At 37.1% G+C, this 23,447-nt stretch overlaps 1 protein-coding gene across 3 annotated transcripts in view; it reads left to right on the top strand.

Annotated features, from left to right (window-relative positions):
* LOC6042017 (cytoplasmic polyadenylation element-binding protein 2) overlaps positions 1-23,447 on the top strand; it is a 605,979-nt gene that overhangs the window by 350,244 nt on the left and 232,288 nt on the right. For 2 of the 3 annotated variants that reach the window (XM_038254618.1, XM_038254613.1), the window contains one exon: positions 22,208-22,240. The exons of the other annotated variant lie outside the window; for it this stretch is intronic. In XM_038254618.1, coding sequence (XP_038110546.1) covers positions 22,208-22,240 — 33 coding nt within the window. The remainder of the gene's footprint in view (positions 1-22,207; positions 22,241-23,447) is intronic. 3 annotated transcript variants of the gene reach the window in all.

Raw genomic sequence — 23,447 nt, 5'->3', positions numbered from 1 at the left:
TTTCGTTACTCAACCGTATTTGTATGGGAAATTTAATGTACTTTTCGAATCTGCAAAAACCCAGAAAGGCCATTTTCAATTTAGGACCAAATGTTTCATTCTTTATTAAATTTCGTGTTTGTTGTAATTTTGCAAAGATATTTTTAGAGAGAGACAATCCGCAGTAACTTTTCAATATTGCATTAGATTTGCATGATTTTTCCTAAGGTTACGCACTGTTTAAAAATCAATTTGGCATCATGTTTATTTTTTTTTTTGAACTTTTCTACCTTTTACCCATTCGACGTTTTGTTCATTCGACGTTTTATTCATTTGACCACAGACAAACAGACTTAAATCAATGAATAAATTTTACCATAATCACCCAATAAAGAGAAATTCAATGGCAGTAAGCTCAATCTGGTGGTCAACACCAGAAATTAACATTGCGACTTCGACATATGGAGAAAATTCTATGAAAACATGTAGGCGAATGGTAGTAGTGTGAGCGATTGAAAATTGAATGACAAAAAGACAAAAAAAACCGTACGAGTGAGATGGTGCGTGAAAGAAATTTGTAAATTTCCAGGGAATTCCCGAAATTCAAACGGAAGTATACTAACATTTTGGCACCAATGTTTTAACACATTACCAAAAAAAAATCAGAGAATAACGGATTTTTTTTAAATTTCGAGCACGCCTCCAATTCGGGAAAATTAGATGTAAAATGTATCTCGTCAGTATGTGGGTAAAACAATTAGCTTTGTTCTAGAAAGTTGTGCGAAAATAGCTAAAACTCATTGTAGAAAACGAAGAAAAAAAATAAAAAATGTTTAGATTGAGTTACACACAGTTTTCTATAACGAACTGCAAAAAACTTCCAAGAGATCTTTTTTTCTTTGTTTTAATATGTATAGAAAACACTCAAAAATTATTCAAAAAAATATTTTTTATACATGAATTGTTTGATAAACTTATCAACTCCAAAACCCTTACGCATTTGATGTTAAATTTATCGTCATACTATTTTACAATCAATTCTTTAAAAAAGTGCGTTACTTGATCCCTGCATTTTTACAGCCACTGGAATCAGCCTCAAGATTAATTGATTGGGCTGGGTTTTCATACATAGTTTTCTTTAGTATAATAGTTGTACTGAACTTACTGCAGTTTGAATTTTTTTTCAAAAGTTTGGTAAACAAAAATTTCCAGCTTTTGTAAAAATGCTTAATTTTGGTCTAAGGAATAATATTTTAGGTTTTTAAATATTTTACATACTAAATCTGTTATATTTTGAACGTACAGGTTTCATGTGAAATTGCTATAACTTACAGAAAATTAAAAGTTTGAATGAATAAGAAACATTTTGCTTAAGATTTCTTCAAAATGTTGAAAGGGGGATCAAGTTACCCCTAACATTTTTAAAATGCCGGTTTAATTTTTTTTAATCGCTTGGCATGATTCGAAGAGCTCATCTGATGAAATACCCTTATTAGCCAAACATAGATGAATGTTGATGAAGCTTTCAATGCATGCAAAAAGATCATAGTTTTGTGAAAAATTGACAGAGTTATGTTCGATACAAAAAAGGGGATCAAGTCTCCCTACTCTCCCCTACAAGAAATCGAAAGTGGACTATAAGCCGGAAGTTAGCAAAGGTCAAAACGACAATACGTCGAAAGGGATTAAATGAGAAATAGGCCTTATTCATCATATTGAAAAAGTTACAGCATATTTTGTTAATCATTTTTGCGAGATTAATTTCTTTCAAAGCTTACTACTCGTTCCAACTTTTTTTTTCGCCTGTAAAAAAAAATCGCCGAAAATTCCGCGGAGGCAGTCTTTTTAAAAAAGGTGCAACGATGTTTTCGGTCGCATAAATTACAGATTTGTTCAAATTAAGTTCTGCAAAGTTCCAGAATCATCTAGACATCCTAACAAATCACTGGAAAGAAGAATCATCTTGATTGGTTGAGTTAGGCCCGAGAACCAGCGAGTTGAAGTTACCGTTCCACCTTTTTTGGGAGGCTTGGGCGTCCGTGTAAGTTGGACATGCGTTGGGCGTTCCAGTGTTAATCGTGAATAAGAGGCCTTGGTAGATTACATTCGACGTTTGCGGAACAGAGACATTCCGCAGTAACTTTTCAACTTAAAAACACAAACACATTTCGACCTTTTTTCTTCTTGAACTATTCTCTTTGAGAACTTTTCTCTTCTCGACCTTTTGCCTATTCGACGTTTTGCCAATCGACCTTATGTGTTTCGAGCTTTTGCAATACATTCAGAATTACTTTATTAGTAAACGAATTGGTAGAGCTAATAATTTTTCAACTGTTTCTAAAATATATATAAGGCCGTTGCAAATATTTTTCAAAGTTTATGTCCCTCGGCTCTGACCAAAGTCGGGAGGGGGGCAAAAAAAATGAAAAAAATATAAAAATTGAAATTACAAGACCAGGTTTCAACATTTGGATGAAAAAAAGTGTTTTAATATGCTTTTTACAGGCGTACAGTTGCTTTCCAATCATTAGTTTTGAAAATATCGAGGTATTGATTGATTTTTTTCCCCAAAAAAAACATTGTTGTGGGACTGTACATTGGTATTTCATGAAAATTTAAAAAAAAAATCAAAGGAGTTCAAACATGCTCAATATGATTATAAACGTGGGAAAATGCATTTTAACTGGTTTTCAGTTGGTTAAACTTAAATTTTCATTAAAATTTTGAAGTTTTCGAAAAAAAATTATTTTTGCCCCTTGATTTTTCAGGCCAACTTTGAAAGGGGGCGACATAAACTTTGAAAAATATTAGCAACGGCCTAAATTTTATTAGAAATAGATCAATCTGAAGTCTGAAATTAGAATAAAATACATTATTTTAATGAATAAAAAAACATTTTTCATAAATTTACCTTATTTCCATTTTCTAGCTATTTCAAAGGTTATTTTGTAACTTTTTCCCTCAGATTTTTTAAGCAAACGCAAATTTTTTTCTCAGCCTTGGAACAATTACCTGCTGAAAGATAGTCCACATCTCAGCTTAGCAAAGTCCTGATTTTCGGTTCAAATATCAGACATAACTCACTCATTGCCGAGCGAATCTTTGCCGACTGGAGCTCGCAACCGTTCGCGAGCGGACAATACTCTATGGTTTCGAGCGATTTGCTCAATCGTTTCATCCAGCGACACAAATATTTCGCGAATTTCTTTGCCGTCGACCTGAGTCACACACGAATACGTTCAGAGAGGAGAGTCAATTTGTATTTGTTGTGGTGGAAATTGCAGCAAAATGTGTCTTTGATGTTGTGTTATATATTAACAAAATTGCAAATCATTTTTGATAACATTGATTTTTATCAGTCAAAACAAAGCCGATCGCTAACTATTTCGACTCAGCTTTGAGCGACATAACGCATCTCTATGAACCATTCGCTGTACTACCCGATTGAAGTGAGAGGGCAAAAAGCAAAGAGTATTCAGTAGCGATCGACGTGGAAGTGATAAACGGTAAAACACGGTCAGAGCAGTTTTTCGTAGTATTCCATTTATGGTCGCGAGTGAAGGATTCTTTTTGGACTAATCAGTACCCTTGCAGCTTAGGATAGAAATTTACACAAGTAATACTTTTATAACGAGATAAATGAAAGGCATCTTAATTTCATAAATTCTTATATAAGTTATGTTTTGTTATTTTAGATATTCTATGTTTGTAGGGGCTTTTCGAATAAAACTATAGAAATGCTACTGAAAACACGCAACAACATGTCACACCTTCAACCTGGGACGACATCAAACAAGACTTCCGTCCTCAACACCACTGTTGTCTCGTAGTCGGCCTCCCGGCTGGTCCAACCAAGCTGTCCGAACTTACCGTTCGCGCGATCTTGCTCGCTCCATTTCAATAAACATGACCTGGCTAATTGCCTTTGGCGCGCACAACCGAACACAACTCGGCCCGGCCTTGCCCAGCTTAATGATGTTTGCCCAAGTCTGCGTCTAATCCCACCCTGGACGAGGCCTGGGAATCGTTCAAAATTGGAACATCGCGCGTTCCAGAATACATTGCCAGGCATTGCCTTGCCGAGAAGGCCCTAGACAGTTGGCTGTCAATCCCTCGAATGGAGGGTTAGGGGGCCATCCGTAAGGAATGTGGAGTTTGTTGTTCTATCGTACCAGTTGTTCCGCTGTAACATTTGTACCACCTTGCAGTTTTAGCAACTCAACTGTATTTCTTCTCCACGTTCTCACCGAACGACCCCCAAAGTAATAATGCACATACTACTGTGTCCAAAAACCGGCGAGCGAGAACACGGCGGACAGCTATAGTGGCACACATAACCCACACCAGGTTGACGGCTGCCTGTCAGTGTGACATTCGCGTTGACACTGATGATGATGATGATGACGACGATGACGATGAAGGTACCTATAGAGTGCCACGACTTGCTGCTACAGTGAACACCGTACTCGTCGTCGTCGTCGTCGCCGGCACGCGAATCAACGAACGGGAACGCTCGAGCTGTATGTAATAACGTATTCATGCTGATATCAATTTCCACCCTCCGCCACCCCCTTTCCACAGTGTGTGTGTGTCACGTCAGGGTCTCGCGAAGCGATGTGCGGTGACATTAGAACGAGATGAGACTTTATGCACCGAGGCTGGGCTATAGGCAATGGACAACTTTATCGTTCGGGACTTACCGGTTTCGGCGTGCTGGACAGTGGGACAGAGTGATGTTGATCGAGGCGTTAGAAATATTTAAGATCTGCCAGCGGTTTGTTTACGTGACAGTTTTGGCACGAAACTAACCACTGTTAGAGTGCAACAGATATTTTATATGGTACACCTGAGTCGGTTATGCAAACTAAAAAGTGGTACCGCTGTAAGATTTGTACCATTGTTACAGCGGTATAACTGTGGGAGTTGTACCACTGTAACAGTAGTACTACTGAGTCAGTTGTGCCACTGAAACAGTTGTATCACTGTAAGAGTGGTACCACTGTTGCAATGGTACAACTTTTTCTAGCGGTGCCGCTGTTTAAGTGTATTAACTGACTCAGTGGTACCACTGTAACAATTGTACCACTGCATCATGTACCGCTAAATACTTGAAAACTTGAAAAAATGATATTTTTTTGTATTGATTTTTTTCAACTGTTCAGCCCACAGTACTCACCGCTCTATTCACTATATTTTTCAATGCATCAGGGAAGAGCAGACCCGTCCCAACGAGCGATAGCAAGATTGAAGAGTTTGATAGACAAGGTTACACTTGTAATAAAATTGATAATGAATTTATGATTTATGGCGACACCGGGTTTTGCGGTGGTGCCTGGTGCCACAGTGTTGGGAGTCGATCTTTGTTGAAACATAAGTGCTTCGTCCTCGAAATAGAAAAAAATAGGGCGAAGTAAACTATCGTAATAATGCACCATTAAATGGGGAAGCATGCATTTGGGGTTGAGGGAAAAATCATTATATGAAGTGCACGTGACAATTTATGGGTTGAAAGACTTCAATATTAATCAATATGGTGTCATCATGGAAGCATTAAAGCATGAATTTTGTGTCGAAACTCTTGAAGTGGTTCCAACCCACCAATCAAATCGCGATCAAACATAACCTCAACAACTGATTTGCCGACAGCCCAAAGCCCACACCTGGACTAACCTCAAAAAGCAACCCCTTTTCAACCGTCAATCGTTTTTGGAGACTCCTCAGGCTCCATGTAAAAGTGCAAACAAATCTCTCGTGTTATATCAACAACAAACAAACCCCTTAAGTCAACATCGTTAGTGTGGCAGGTGAAACGCCCCAACTTCCCAACTTATGGTTTCTGATTCGCCCGGAAAGCCATAGACCCATATGATGGGATCAGAGGAAAATTGCATTTGTGTGAAAACGAAAAATTAAAGCAAACAAACCTCTCATCACCGAGAGCGGTCACTTTGCGACTGGACACTGCACTGAACTAGGAAAAGCGAATTTAAGGGTGGTGCCACCTAGCGGACACTAGCGTAAATTTCACAAGCTTCTGTCATCGTACAATTGTCTGTGGGCACTCTCAGCGCGACGAAGAACGAAGTCATTTTTCATGCACCAGAAAAAAAAATCGGCGGCACTCTTTGGTTTGACGGAGCGGTTCTTCAGTGAAAGTTGACAGGAAACTCGAAATCCGTACCTGTTTGAAAGCATGCCGGTTCTGAGTGGGTGGGTAAACAATCTTAAATGTCAAAGTCACACGTCTCGTTCTCGGTTTGCGTTTGCAAGCCGGCAACATCGTTAGCTGGGTTGAATAAAAAAATCAAACCAATTCACCAAGAAAATCAGAAACGGAATTCAGTTGTGTTTTTGATTTGGTTGAATTTACTTCCTTCTTAAACATCATATTATTTCTGTGCTAAAGATCCAAATCCTTGTACCAAAATCTCTCTTTCAAAGTTTCAAAGTATCCACGCAACCGTCCTTCAGGAGTACTCTCCAAGCTGCTTTATCCACATCACATCTCTCAAGCCAGGGCTTAAACCATCTGTCTCCACTTCTTCACCACTCGTCTCAACAAAAAAAACAAAACTCCATGCTCGTGAAACAGTTTTACAACACGATTCAGCGCAGAGTACGATACCGTCAACAAGTCCAATCTGTTTTTCTTTTTCTTTGTAGTCATCATTTTCCATCCACCAGGTATGGATTTTCATCCCGTCCAAAACGCAAAACGCTTCCGAAAGTTGATGACGAGTCCCGCCCAACTGAATGTCCAACCTCTCCTCCTCCCACGTTTGTCCCGGAAACGTTTCAGGAATTCCAAATTTGTTATTTTAGAATTCAAATGACCCTTCACGGGGAAGATCCTCGCCCTAGATTCGTGCCCCCGTGATATCGTATCCCTTTCGTGGCAAATCCGGGAAATCCCAACTGAGGGCGAAGAGGCAGAGAGAGGGGTGGGTCGAAAAAAAAATGAAACCGGCAGCTGAAAGAGAAAAGTCAGCAAAATTCCTGTGGACAGCTTTTCCTCTTTTCCGGGGTTGCGTTTTAGGAAGAGGAGTTGAGGGTGGTTGAGGAAAGCTATCATAAATATTCCGAACGCAGATTTATTTTTCTGTATGTATAAGCGGACAAGTTATGTGCTTCCTCGGTATATTTAATTTTCCCCGGGCAGTTCGAGTTCGTTTTTTTTCGTTCTCTGTTTGAGAAGTGCGGAAAGAAAAGCAACGTTATGCTTAGTATTTTTCCATTTTTTTCCCCAATATCAATATCTTGATCAGTACGAGACTCTCGTGTGGCATGACCAAGTGCCGGTTCAAAATTTTTGAGGTTGATTAAGTGTTTCCAGGACAAAAAAAATAATTTGAAGAAGGAAGTCATTTGATGATTTAACCAAAAATCACTCTCAGGTTATGAATATTGAATTAAAAGCAAGCTAAACTAAAATAATAACTTCATTTAAGCTTAAAGTTATAATAGCCACATATGAATAAAAAACTAGAAAGCTTATTAAACTGTAAGTGATTTAATTTAAGAGGCAGTATTTGTAGAGTTCGCTCGGTTTGTTGTAGAGGTGCTCCGATTTGGATGAAACTTTCAGCGTTTGTTTGTCTATACAAATTCATGCCAAATATGAGCCCTCTACGAAGAAGGGAAGTGGGGTAAAACGGGCATTGGAATTTTCATGAAATTTTCTGATCTTTTCGAAAAAAGTATTTTGAAAATTTTTAAATCCAGAATAACCTTTTTAAAGGGCCAAACATTGAATATTACTTTTTCTTCGGAAAGATCGGAAAATTTCACGAATGTTTCATGTCTTAACATGGAAAATCGGACCATTAGTTGCTTAGAAATCGACATTAGGAAATGGTGGGCTGTATGGGTGAGACTTAGAAAACTTCAATTTTCGTGTTTCTCTTTGTTTAAGCCGCTTTATCTCAGCAACCAGAGGCCCACTCTTCAATGTCTCTTAGACAATTTTATAGCAAATTTTCTGAACTTTTCAAAAAAAAATTTTTTTAGAAATGGTCACTTTTGGTCACTATTTTTAAAAATCGAAAAACTTCAAATATTTCGCTAAAATCAAACTTTCGGTGGCTATATCTTGAAAACAGAGCTTTTTATCAAAAAATCTGTAAGGTACTTTTCGATTGGAAATTCAATTTTACATAAAAAAATTCGTCAGATTTGTTTTTGCATGAAATTTCGTTTTTTCCAAAAATCACTATTTTTTCAAAAAATCACTCGGCTGCAGATTTTTTGACAATGTTTCTCTATGGCTCAAAAGTTGCGGGTTTTTGTCCCCTAAAACATAGGGTACGTTATCCATTAGTGGACCCCTTTCCTATAGTGGACCCTCTGAAGGGTTTTTGATGAAAAATTCAATAAAATCACAATTTCAAGCGTGTTGTTGTCTACAAATCTTTTATTTGGCATGTTCAGCATCATTTAAAACAATGTTGACTGACATTGAATTGTCCTTTTCACCAAAATAAGTGTTTTGAGTTCGATATCTGAAATCAGCCATGGCCACTAGCATTATCACAACAAAACTGCATTTATATTTTATGATTGAATTAACCATCCAATCATTTTTTGACTGATTATTTAACTTCAGCAAGTCGAAATAATGTAAGTTTAAGGATCTTTACTAAAATTAAGCGAAGAGCTGTCATTTTCGAGCAAAAATTAGGGGGGTCCAATATAGGACAACGAAATCCAAACTTTTCCAAAAGTGGACCCCTGTTAATTTAACCTTCAAAAATGAAGAAAACTGTGTATTCAAGTAAAAGTTTCTCTAAAACATACAATAAATGCATGTTGTTATCAACCTAAACGCATATTTTTTTTCATTTTTTTTTTTAATATAGCTGTTTTCATGTTAAAAGTACCAAAAATGCTGAAGCCGTAAGAATTTATAATTAATCAAAACTATAGTTCATTGTATTTAACTGAAGCATCATAATTGCAGTTTGAAATGATATTTTATAATAATGAATCAATAACAAAACATTTTTTTAAATAAACATGCGTGGTTTTATCAGCAACTGTAAACAAATCTATTATTTAGTTTCGGTCAACCATTTATGTATTTAATATGGAAAAATTGCTTCAAGATTACTTTTTTTTTATTTTTATGTTTATAGTGGTTTTTGAGACGTTTTCTCTGATCTTTTTCGTGAATAAATGTGTTTAAATGTCTGTTGGGTTTTTTTATTGTTTAAAGCCAAATTTGTTGACAAAACATATTTGTTTATAATGAAAAGTGAGCAAAATCCATCTTTTATTCATTATATCTATCATTAGACCTACACAATGCATCAAAACATCAAATATCGGTTAAATTTGGTATAAAAATAACAGTTTGCCTATTATGGACCCGGGTCCACTATAGGAAAAGGGGGTCCATAACAAGGCAAAAAAACTTTTTTTTCAAATGGCTATTTTTCTGCTCAAAACAAATAACTGATGAAACAAATAGTCAAAATTGTTCAAAAGACTTCAGTTTTCATTGTTTTGTACAAAGGGTTATGAAAAAGTGCTTAAAATATTGAAAATTTGTGAAAAATGTGCTTCGGCTCTACTAGGGGGTCCACTAATGGTTAAAATACCCTATAAAAAAATCTCGAAAATAATAAATACGTATTTAAGGAAATTTAGTTTTTGTGAAAATAATTTTAATTGAAAAATCAGCAATTTTTTTTTCCGTGTAACTATTTTTTTCTCAATAGTCCTCAACAATACCTACAACTTTGCCGAAGACGCCAAATTGACCAGAAAATTCATTCAAAAGTTACAGATATTCGAATATTTACGTACCATTTTTGTAAGGACAGCTGCCAAAATTGTATGGAGACTTGTATGGGTGAACCAATGATACAAAATAGCTTCTTTGGTCCTAGGGAAGGCACAAAGCTTGAGCCAAATAAAAAAATATAAATAAAATCCATTTCCGGTTTTGGTAGAGAATTGCTCATATTCGGAATCCTCGGGAAATTTCACGTAACTTTGAAGTATTCGAGTCAGTATCAAGTAGGCGAAGATCTGTATTACCCCTTATCCGACAAAATGTCAAAAATAATTTTAATTCATTCTAAATGGCATTTTTTTTTTTCAATCACATGGACAACTTTTAAACTTCAAACATACGTGGAATTTCCCGAGGATTCCGAATATGTAAAAATTGATCTCAAAAAGTGCCATCTTCATGTGCTACAGGGAGAAAGTTAACGTTGTAAAAAGTTTGTTATAGAAAAATCGTAAATCTATGAGAAAAACTGCGATTGGTCAAAATGTTAATTCCGTAGGCTTATAGTCCATGGAATTACCTAAATTATTCAAACTATGCAACTAACAACACAGAGTTGATCCACTTTTGTATGTTGTATGGAGACTTGTATTGGTGAACCAAAGTTTGAGCCTAATCAAGAAATACAAAAAAAAAATTGCACAATTGCGATTTTATAGAGAATAGCTCTACAGCCATTTTGAATAAATTAATTTCTTTCCCAAAACAAATTTTCACCAAAAAGTCAAAAGTTGATACATGCTTGTTAATGAGACTAATTTTAAAATTAAAAGCTTTTTTTTAATTTCTTCTCTGTTGAAGATATGTATTAGGCACTATCAGTTCAATTTGAATGTCATTAAAATTGTTCCAAGCTTGATTTGAAACACGGTTCATGACGTACAAACGTCTTTTTTCATTTTAAATAATATAATTATGTAAAACTTAACGCATGGCTAAACGTGTTAATCCTTAATTTTAAATAAAACGCAAATGCCATTAATATTTGTACTGTTTAAAGTGTAACGCTAACGAGACAAAACCAAAACAATCATCATCGCTTAATTCTACACTCTGGTCCAGAAATAAATCGATTTTCCTTGTTTCCCAGCCTCCCATCTTCTCTCCAAAAGAGCACAACACCTCCCCGTCCAACTCCGGGAAACGTGACATTATGATCCATTGCAAAAAAAAAAATAAAAAGAGGTGGACTGGGCGGAGACGGAGGCTCGGATAAAAATATGCTGAAAGTTTATGATTTCGCGCGCAAAAGCCGGTCGACTCGGGACTTTTGGGAAATGCGCTAGGGTGGCCCCCGGAATTTGGGTGGGAAAGAGGGTGTGAATTTTCATCAAATCTATTTACATAAGTGATGACGGCGTCGTCGTCGACGCAGGGATCGCTTTGCCGGCATATTTTTCCGACGTTGTCATCCTCGTTCGCCGTTTTTTTCTATCGTTTCAGCTTCTTTTGGAATGAAGATGGTGCGAGATTGGGGATGACGTACTGAAATTCATAATACTATTAAATTTGTCTGCCCGGGTGGATTACGGAGAGGTTAAGGGATGGGTGGGTTCGAAATGAAAAAAAAACTGCCCTACAAATGTGCATTAGACGAGGACAAATTTGTGCGGAAATGGGAGGGTCTTGCTCGAAGAGGGGGATTTGTTTTTGAAAGTCTTGAACTTGAACAGAAGTTGTTGGCCCGGGGAAATGTTGGTGACACACTTTTGACGTGGTTTCTGAAGTTTTCAAACGTTGTTTATAAATTATGCAATTAAAGCATTAAAATCTTATAACAATAGATCTGCTCTTAAATTCAAAATTAAAATTATACATTTTTAAAGCCTGAAACGTAATCATCCTCGAAACAAAAAATCCCCCTCTTAATTCACAGTTAATGAAAGAGCACAACTCCCTCCCACACGCGTGGCGCAACAAGCATTTAAATCAGATTAATTTCCACTGCTGATTGCGTTGCGCAGCCTTTTGTCAATTTGTTTCACATTTCACTCTCCAGCTTCAATTGTATTCGAATGTCGGTACACTTTTCCTGCTGGAAAATGTTTCAGTTCATTTAATTAACACCGCGGAAAGATGCGCAAATTGTGCGTCCAAAAAAAGAACGGTGGGGTCGCACCTGTCGAAAATTACTACCCCTTTCCCCTACCCACTTCACCTTCCGTTAAGTTCACTCCGTGAAAGATCACGGCTCGCACATAAATCGTGATTTCGCGAAGCTCTTTTGTGCACTCCCAGCTCTATCGGTGCGTGTCGGAAGTTTCCTTCAACAATTTTGTTCGGGGGTCACAGTGAAAAATAAAGTCACGAAAAAATCTGTGTGTTCAGGACAGTTTACAATGTACTGGACAGTTTACACTGGATAGTTGACCCTTTTCAGCGAAATTCACACTGTCAAGAGTAGGTCACATTGTTCAGGACAGTTTTCACGGACTAGGATATTTTCACCGTTCAGGCTAATTCACTGTCTAGTATACTGTTGAGAACAGTTCACATGGTTCACACAATTCAAATAAATCTGTTTATTCAGGCCTAAATACATATATCAAAACAGGTAGCAATGTTCATGGCAGTTTACACTGATCAGGACAATTCATTCTACACAGGACAGTTCACACCGCTAAGAACAGCTCAACCTGTTCAGTCTAATTTACACTTTCGAAGGTATAATTTCAACTGTTCAAGACAGTTCACACCGTCATGCACAATTTATACTGTCTAGGACAGTTCACATTGTTCTTGACAGTTTACACGGATCAAGACGTATTCTATTCAGGACAGTTCACATTGATCATAAAGGTAAATAATGTTCTAGGCGGTATACACTTTTGAGATGCGCTAACACTGTGTGTACAACAGTTTACACTGTTCAGGATAGTTGACACTTTTTAGCGAAATTCACACTGTCCAGAATAGATCATTTACACTATTCAGAAAACTTCACATTGTTCAGGATAGTTGACGCTGTTCAGGATTGTTTGGGATCCTGATAGGATGGTCTACATTATTCACGTGTTTAAAGCAGCTCACAGTGTTTAGGCTGATCGACACTGTTCAGGACACTTCACCATATTAAAAACGGTCACAAAAAAGCTCACACGGGTCAGGCCAGTTTACACTGTCCAGTTCTACTTATTCATGGTAGCTCACACTGTTCAGGACTATTTAGAGGATAATTCGCACTTTCCAGGACATTTCTTCCTGTTATGACGGTTTAAACTATACACAAGTTTTAAGTAGCTCACAGTACTCAGGCTGATTCACAATGTTCAGGACCCTACACACTATTCAAAATAGTTCATACTGTTGGTTGCAGAACACAATGTTCATAATAGTCACACTATTCAGAATAGTGTATACTGTTTAAGACAGTTCACACTGCCCGATCAGTTCAAATTGTTCAGGACAGTGCACACTATTCAGGATGGTTGACACTGCTCAGGACTGTTTAGGGTAATTTTCACTTCTAAGGACATTTCACCCTGTTCGGACGGACGGGTAACACTGTTTGAATCAATTAAAATTATTCAGGACAGTTCAAACTGTTCGTGATAGTTGACACTGTTGAGGATTGTAAGGATAAGCTAATTCACTTCATGTTCGAAGCAGCTCTCAGTGTTCAGGCTGATTCGCACTGTTCACACTATTCAAAATGGTTTATATTGTTGAGTATTGTAGTTCACTCCATGTAATTCAATCGGATCGCGCACTGGACTCACAATCCAGAGGTTGCTGGTTTGAATCCCGCGGCAAGGGGCTCTAAAAATTCTAAACCCGGGTTGGCGTAGTCCTTGTAGTTAAAAAGAAGATGCTGGTGGATGGTATAAAACCAACTTCGTTTCATATTGCTGAGTACAGAACACATACTTCAAAATACCTCACACTGATCAGGACAGTGCACACTGTTCATGTTGAAGGAGGCTCAGATTGTTCAGTCGGATTCACATTGTTCAGGACAATTCACACTCTTCGTTATTGATCATACTGTTAATGAAAAATAGCTAACACTGTTCAGGATAGTTTACACTGTTCTGGTTGGTGTTATGCTTGTCCAAACCGTAGAAAAGTCCAACTTTTTCACAGTGTATCGAAAAACGGTCGCAAATAAATAAATAAAACAAAGCCCAATTTGTTGGACGACGATGTCGTTGTCGTTTACGGCGCTTCCCCGGGCCCACACACACAAGTGCTATAAAAATATAATTATTATTTATTTTTGCCGGGCACGAAACACTCGTTTTGTACGGTGGCCCTTCCCCACTTTCCAAAAACAGAGCTTGGTAGGCCCCAATAAACACAGTAGCAGCAGCATAAGCCCTTCCTGAGAGTGAGAAGGGGAGGGAAAGGTCGCATGTTGCGTTGACTACCGTTAATTGGTGGGGCGTGTAATCGCGAATGATTATCAGTGTTTTGCAAATAAACAATTTGGAATTAATTAATGACATGGGGTACCGAGAGAGAAGCATGCGACAATTTGCTTTTGTTTTGCGTGAGCTTGGGGGAAGTTGATTTTTTTTTGTATCGCCTGGTTGGAAGCTAAATTTATTATCAATTCAGGAATTAGTTATTAGGTAGAAGTGCATTTGTAATAAAATATCAATTTATTTAATGAAATCATTTGAAATTAGACAAGAGCGTGAGAGTTAGACAGAAACCAGATAATTAAATAGTACAAAACCTCATACAGTATGTAAAAAAAGTATTTACACCCCTTGGGCACTATGCACATTTTGTGATGAAACATGTAAACAATTTAATGTTGACATAAACCTAGTACTACGTTTTGTTCAGAAACTTATGCCGAACATTTTGCTGCAAAAAGCTCCTGAAAATATGTTTTCTATAAAAAGTTATATAACAAATACTATTACAAAAATAAAAAAGGTGCAAAAAAAGTTTGTACACCTTTCGAAAAATTAACATAAATAAAGTTATTTGTTGACAAATCACCATAAATCCAGTCTCCCAACTCCAAATAGGCATCTTGACTGATTAAAAATAATTTGATTGAATATAAAGTTTACTAATTACTTAGTATAAAAGTTTATATAACTGGAAATTCTAAATAAAACTTATCTAAACTTAATTTGCAAACTTTCAATTTAACTAAATGTCAATATATTACCATAGAATTGCTAAATAAACATTCTGGAGTGGGTATAACACCGTTTTGGGGTCTTTGTATCGCTAGAATAGATTTTCGTTGAATTTCGTACCAACCGGAATTACGTCGTCGGAAAATCCGCCGGCATTCGAACCGGTCCACAATTAACAAGTCAACCTATGTGGCATCGGAAAGGGCATAAAATTTCCGATCTTTTGATACCCAGACATCTAGGTTTTCTATAAAACCCACGTTTTTAAATACCTAGACAAAAACGTTGTTATGGTTTCGTTTGAGCAATCTGCCAACAATGTATGGAATTTCGTAATTTTTGTTCTCGTGGATCAAACTTACTTTTTGCCCAGGTATTTAAAAACGTGGGTTTTATAGAAAACCTAGATGTATGGGTATCAAAAGATCGGAAATTTTATGCCCTTTCCGATGCCACATAGGTTGACTTGTTAATTGTGGACCGGTTCGAATGCCGGCGGATTTTCCGACGACGTAATTCCGGGTTGGTACGAAATTCCAACGAAAAATCTATTCTAGCGATACAAAGACCCCCAAAACGGTGTTATACCCACTCCAGAATGTTTATTTAGCAATTCTATGGTAATATATTGACATTTAGTTAAATTGAAAGTTTGCAAAATTAAGTTTAGATAAGTTTTATTTAGAATTTCCAGAGTTATATAAACTTTTATACTAAGTAATTAGTAAACTTTATATTCAATCCAAATTTTTTTAATCAGTCAAGGATGCCTATTTGGAGTTGGGAGACTGGATTTATGGTGATTTGTCAACAAATAACTTTATTTATGTTAATTTTTCGAAAGGTGTACAAACTTTTTTGCACCTTTATTTTTGTAATAGTATTTGTTATATAACTTTTATAGAAAACATATTTTCAGGAGCTTTTGCAGCAAAATGTTCGGCATGAGTTTCTGAACAAAACGTAGTACTAGGTTTATGTCAACATTAAATTGTTTACATGTTTCATCACAAAATGTGCATAGTGCCCAAGGGGTGTAAATACTTTTTTTACATACTGTATGTTTAAAAAAAATCAATAATCTGATTTAATTACCGTGTTATTTATGTTTGACATGTTGTCAATCCATTTGCATTGACTTCTTACCAAGAACGTTACATTTATTCTATACTTTGAAAGAAAATGATTGATACATGCCTAACTGACAAATCTGTTTCATTAGTTGATCGAACTTGTCTCGATTTGCAAATTTGCCTCATGATTAGTCAGCAATCAGGCAAAATTAACACAATTAACAATTGACAGTTTTTGTCCATATGGAAAGCTTGTCCCATTAGTAGATTTTTGCAATCATCAAATTCAAACTTTAATATTATTTGAAAAGCTTTTCTAAAATGTTGAAAATGACCAAATGACAATCTTGTCTCAAATGTTCCTTGTGTGTAAAATTGAACAAATCATCTTGATGCAAGTGAAACCCCCCCAAAGCATATCTTCGCATATTGCCTTCCAGTACGGAGAAAGTCCCTGCAAGTAGACTTCGCTGTTCGTCATTCCGCCATCAACGACATGAAATTTTAATTGGCTTTTATAGAATTATCCTCCACCCCCACGTGGAACTTCATCGTCACACGCCACGAAAGCTCTTAAGACGGATCGAAGGCGCTTAGGTTCCTCGAAAATTGTCTCGTCAAGGAGGCTTTCAAGGGAAACGTGTACTTATCGCACCGCTAATACTGAACGCAATGCAATTTTGGAGCACTCACCTAAACTCATTTCAGAACTTTCCAAGAAGTTTAAAAAATTCTTCAGAAAAGTTTCAAATGCCCGATGAACTTCCTTAAATCAATTCCAAAGCAATAAAAGCATTCCCCAGTTTAGAAAACATTTAGGCGCCCTAATCCCAAAAACCCCGCACCCTCATCAAATTGTACTAAATCATCGCCCGCAAGTAGGCAACCGGTGCGGTGCTGCAAAATTTCGAAAATGGCCTATTTACACGCACTCACACATGCGAGCTTCCTTTGCGAGACGTCTCCATCTTTCCAACACAGGGGGACAGGGACTATCAAAGCTCCATCAACGGTGGCCATACATCAAACTTTAACGATGATTGATCTAAATAACACAGCCTCCGAAAAGGACCACATTTTATTGTGGTGGTGAGTGATCTTGTAGAGTTGAAATATTTGAGTATGAGTTTGTTCAAAAATTACAAAATCTCCTAATAAACAAAATAAATTTTAAATAGAATTTTAATTTGAAAAAAAAAAAAAAATACCAAAGACTGGTCAACAATCGCTCCCTCTACCCTACATCTCCTCGTTAAGAAAAGGCACAGTCATCATGGTGTGTGGTGTGGTGAAGCGGTTTTGCCGGATGTGCATCAGGCCAGGATATTGGATTATGATAGTGTATGTGTGTGTGTTTGCACACACAGCACACAAATACTCACACATCCTTCATCGTCATCTTGGAAATTTAATCTGTGCCGCGCGCGTCACACTCACCACATGGTGCCTATATTCAGGGGGAATTTTGCGTTATTGCTCGGCAAATTAAGCCCTCGGCCAGGCAGGCCAAAAAATTTACTTCAGGCACTGACTGTGTGACACTGCAAAATTGCTCCAGCGCTGGAAGAGTGCCCAAACCACGGTTCCATGGAGCGGAAAGAAACTGCTTTTTTGAATGAATGAGATTTTCTTAAGATGCACTGAAAAAATATTTACAAAAAAAAATCACAAATGCTTTTTTTCTATTTTTAGCCCCATATTGACAACTTTTTTTTAACATTTCAAAACTTCTCATGAACAATTGATTTTTCTCTGTGAGTTACTTTCAACTGTGTGTTATTGGTGTAAGCATATTTCTTGGCCAGAACGGAAGATTTATTGCTTCTTCGTCCGTCGGTTTCACTCCTTATGGGCTAATGGTATTGCCTCTTCTTGATGGTTAGAGTTTAAATTTGGCCATGAGAAAAGCAATTCTTCCGCAAAACCGAAAAAGGATTTTATTTATATTTTTTTATTTGGTTCACACTTTTTGAGGGCCTTCGCAGGTGTTCTTTGTACATATAAAATAAGCATCAAGGCCAAATTTGAGCACTCTAGGTCAACGGGAAGTGGGGCAAATCGGAACAAAAAAATTGTCAAAAAATGTCAATAATCTCAAAAAGGCTGTAACAAAATTCAAAACATTAATTCAATTTCAAAACTCAAAATGTACCTCAAATGGATTGATTAAAAAAAATGCAACTAAATGAAGGGTGAAAAAAATCCAACTGGTTAAACCTGAAGGGAGTTGTTTGAATTTTATTGAAAAAATAGCACAATTGTTTTTCAAAATCAGATCGACATCGTCGTGTCACACTCGCCATTTCGACGTTCCCAGGAAAACGCGTTTCAATGTTTGACCTTGAATAAACAAAAACGAAAGCACGCAACGTAAACAACAACAAACACGTTTTGTTTGTCTGACCATTATGTGCATTGTTTGGTTGAAGTTATTTGCTGGGGTCCCGTGTTATAATTACAAATGTTTACGGTAGTCTAACTAGTACGTGCGTCAAACGCGTTCTGACCTGAAATCCCTTTAGCCAGTTGTCGCTCTTACAACAATTATCAGGTTTGTTTTGCAAAACTTGATTTTATTCCTATAGCCGTCATGCCAAATCCTGGAATGCTATTTCAGCTATATCTTTTACTGAATGCGATTCAGTAGTCAGCACTCTTGCTGAAATTCGGTAATGATCCAAAATCATGGCTGAAAAATCAGTAAACAGTATATCTGCAATAAATTTGTCAAATTTTAACCTCTTTGTAACATCTGTCACTTAAGACATACTGTTTGGACGCTGCCAAGTGAAAATCATCTGTTAGATGTGTTGTGTTTGATTTTCAAATATTTTACAGTGATCTTAAGCAAGATAGAAAAAATATTTGAAAAAAAAAAACAAATTCCCAGATGCTTATCAGTAGTTTTGTTTTTAAGTTTGGCATAAAAAGCCTTAAAATCAAATCTTGATAACTGAAAAACCAGCAACGATTGCTGAATCTTAAGCAAGTGATCTGTCAAACCGAGAAATTAGTTTTTTTTGCAATTCCGTCGTAAAACTGCTTTCTTTTCCTGTCATTCTCGAACGACGAAACAGCACTTGTTCGGAAAAGTAATACTTTTTAATTTTTTTTTATTTAATCTGGACTGAAGGATGTTTTTGACTGTTCAAAGGGTGTTTTTCGAAGTTGCAAAAATTGTTGTTTGTAACTCGTTGCAAAACTTAATTTTTTCAACAATCTTCGTATTTATCCAACTCGTTGAACCTCATCAGATAAATGTACGACTTGTGCCTCTTTTTGCAACTTGTTGCACAAACTACTATTTCTGTGTTTTTAGTAAACAACCTGACATTTGAGCCGTGTTGTTGAACCGATTTTGGTCGGTTTAACAAAAGGGCTTTGTTTGCTGAAATTTTGGTTTTTTGACATCCGTATATCAATTACCTGAGAAATCTAAAGTGCTGAATCGTTTACTAAATTTTCAGTTGATGATATTCAATAAAACTTCACTCAACAAAAATTCTGTGTTCTTTTTTGTACAAAGCATAGACAATAGCGTAGCCGTAACCGGGGTAAGCGTGGCTGAATGGTTACGCTGTTCGCTTTGTAAGCGGAATGTTGTGGGTTCGGTTCCCGTCTGCTTCTATCGAGAAATTGTGGAAAGAAGGAATTCTGAACACTTGAATATGAACGAAAATTCATTAGCCCGCTCCAGGGTTCGATCCCCCGTCCTTTGGGTCAGCAGACAAAAATGCTAACCACCAGACCAATGCTTAAAAAGGGATCTATCACTGAATGGGACTGCTCGATATTCGATAGAACTTTCTGTCAGCGATTATTTCCCAGAAGGATATTTGATCGCTGACAAACAACGTCTATTGGCATTCATAAGCTTAACGACATGCGACATCTAGTGTTGAGTAGCAGAACAGAGCGAAAATTTTTGCCCTTTGGGGTTATGTATGCGAATTCTGTTTTGATAAATTCCAGCGTTCAAAACAACTTTTGAGCAAAAATTCATGCTGATACTATGTTAACTTTTGATGCTCTATCATTTAAAACAATTTTTTTTTCAATTTTTTTTTTCAAAAACTTTTTTATTGCTTTAATTTACAGAGGGCAAAAAGTTTACACTCGTACTACTTGATTTTTTTTCAAACGTTGTTCTAAGAGCTGTAAATTCAATTTTAAGTTTGCATTCCTATACACAGAAAAAAATCAATTCTCGAAACCGTGAAGTCAGTTCACGATTATGAGAAACACGAAGGAATATATGCAAATGCACCATACTCATGAATAAATTCTTTCTTCGGTGCTTTTGGCCATCTGTCGGAATTATGGAGCTTTTAATCGCGAATCATGATCGTCATTGCTTGGCAACGGTCGGTGAACTATACACGAAGACGAAACGAACGAAAAATGAGCACCACTCAAGCCGCCGAACGAGACAACGTGCTTTTTCTCTTTCTCTCGTTTTTGTTTCTCTCTTCGCAGTGTATGCTGCGTGGTGACAGAAGTCATATGACTGCTATCATTGGAGAGATGACCGGAATCTCGGTAGAATGTCAAACGACCGCTCTCTAAGCGATTTTTTTTTCCTGGAGGGATGTCAATGATTGTGTGAGTGACTTTGCGTAGCACTCATCCCTTTGTGTGTGAAACGAACGTTTGTAGAATGTAAAAATTTGGTTGTCGTGGTGAATACGATTCGAGTGTTCTGTCAGCTATCACAAACAAAGTCGAAATTTCGCAAGCACTGCACCAGACCATCGAGGCTTAGTTGACTAGAAGGATTAAGAATGCTATATGAATCCAAGAAACTTGATTGGAATCTGTGAACCTAAGAACAGGACAATGCAATTTTTTATGCAAAGTTGAATTCAAGAACTGACGGGTTGCATATTCGTTTGGCCAATATTGAACGTTCAACACGACCAGAATTCACCACAAAAAGCTTGGTGAACCGAATTGGAAAGCTTTCAAGATGAATCTAAGAAGATACAAAGAATTAAGGACTATAGATAAATTTGACCGGCCTCATCACTTACCACGGTGAATCCTGGATTCACACCCATCTTCAAATCTCACGTGAGCACTTTGTCGAAGACGCAGCCGATTTAGCGGTCTTCATCAGTCAAGTATCGGATTAAAATTTCTATCCACATCCCCGTGATCTTACCACTGGTCGTGGTCGGCGCTGTGATTGGCTAGCATGGTAGGGACATTTGAAAGTTGCGAAGTGGTGATGATTGGTTCCTACTCTTCATCTGTGGTCCATTAAATTAAATTATAATTATTATTATTTATTTTTATAAAGCATAGGCAATAGCGTAACCAACAAAATTGCTTTACGCTCCCCAAGCAGAATGCTGATTTGTGGATTATTTTTAGCATCTATGGCAGTTGTGCCATTGTTTTGGACCACCCAACACAGCGTAGGTCCTCTAATGATCAAACAAAAATAAAAATAAAACCTTGTTCAAATCATGCTGAGGATCATGCTGTTTTTGTTGGAAATTGATGCAGCTCCTATTTGAAACCAAAAGTAATCACAACTTATTTAAAATGTTGATGAACATGGCTGATTTCAGCTATCGAAAACGAAACAAAAAGTTTCGTGTAAAGGGGAACAATTATGAATAGTAATTGTTCTGAAAGGATGAAATGTGATTCATTACAGATTTGTAGTTGAATGGCCTGTGCAAATTGCAATTTCATAGAATTTTAAACAGAATGTGGGTTCTGTTGGAAACAGAATAACATACTCTGTAAATCAAATCAAACCATGTCATGCTCAAATTAATATTTTTTCATTGTAAAAAATTGTACATAATGAAATGGTTAATCAAAACAGAATTCGACTAACATCAAATCAGTTAATTTCAACCCTCAGGTTCAAAGCAAAAAAAACACACTCACATATATTCACAACCACACACTCTATCAGCCTGCAGCCATCAGTTTCCAAATAGTTTTAGTAGATTTTAGTTTTGGGGAAAACTACAAGGAGGGCAACGCGAACGGAGGGAAGTGGGGGGCATAAATATTTTATGAGCTAAACTAAGCGATAAGATCTGCCCTGCTTTTCCCCCAAAATTCCCGTTTAAATACAAGCCGGGAAGCCGCACCAGGCCCCTGAGGGGAGGGGTGATAGTTGTAAACAGTAATTAGCGAACATTATTAGTGAAAATAGTGCGCCGAGCCGCGGCCGATAATCGAGTGACACACACACACACACAGGAGTTCTAATGGGTTAATTTTTGTTTTTTTTTTTCTATTTGCAGGTGAGCGCAAACTGGAACGTAGCTGGAGGAATGGTGAGTGTGCCGGGGAAGGGGATGTGTGGGTGGGGGTTGGAAATTTGTTGGTATTAATTGAAATAATAAGCTCGGTTAAGGTGGAAATGTCGATTGAAAGCAAATTGCTCTAAAATGATGTGTTTAATTAGTTCTAATGGGTTAGTTCGATCGCTTTTAAATGATGTTTAATCAATGAAATATTCACAGTCACTCTAGTCAGACTATTGAAATTTAATTGATGACCTCATTAGTAAATTAAAGTAGTGTCATAAAAAACTAAACATTTTAAGTAGTGGTGAGATGGGACCAAAGTGATGTGATTTTTAACGGTATATTTGAATCCTACAATGAAACTAATTTCTATTTTAAGGGTATAGTAAACCCAAGACTAATTTTTGGTAAAAGTTGCTGTAATATCAACTTTATTTTTTAAAATTTCATATCTGATGATAAATGCTCTTCTCAAATAAACATTCGCAAACCTAATCTCACCCAAAGCTGGAGGAAAGTTTTATTCAAAGAAAAAAAATCAACTTGATGGAAACGAACCGGCTCCGTCATGCTGATTTCGGTCTATTCAGCAAAATCTGGAGCTGGCCTGACCATCATGCGTCCTCATCCGTCTTCCTTTTTCCCAGCGAGTGGGCCAGAAGCCGCGCGGACTGCCAGAAGCGGTCCCATTACTTCATTATGCGTCGGAACAAGTTTGGCGTTTTCGCTCTCTCTCTCTGTTTGACTAGATGGATGGATGGAAAAGTTTTTTTTCTTTTTTTGTTTTTTTTTTTTTTTTGTTCATGTCGGACTAATGGTCGAACTTTGTTTATGGAAAAGAGGCGTCCAAATGGCGCGGGTTAACGCCCGGGCATTTTTCAATTATCCAAAAAGTTGGGCCCTTTGTGCCGATTGAAATTCAGTCAATTTTACGCGCGGTTTTATTTGCTCCGCAGGCCACGATGGCAGCCTTCCAGTTAATATTGAATAATCAGTCATAAATCAACCCTCGGGGGAGGAAAATCTCACTCCCCAAACATAATATAATGATGAAACCGAACCACGTTTCTCGATCAGCGTCCCGGATCAACTCAACTCCAACGATTGGTTGGTGGGCCGGCAAATTGTTTACAAATATTGATATAATAAGATTAGGCAGCCTGCGGCGGCGAAAAGGCACAAAACTCCAGTTTTGCCCGGAATCGATTTTAATTTATTTACCCCTCGCCTGTCA

This window comes from Culex quinquefasciatus, chromosome 1 (assembly GCF_015732765.1).
Source record: "Culex quinquefasciatus strain JHB chromosome 1, VPISU_Cqui_1.0_pri_paternal, whole genome shotgun sequence".
Lineage (NCBI taxonomy): Eukaryota > Metazoa > Arthropoda > Insecta > Diptera > Culicidae > Culex > Culex quinquefasciatus.
This window is presented reverse-complemented; position numbering and strand designations above follow the sequence as displayed.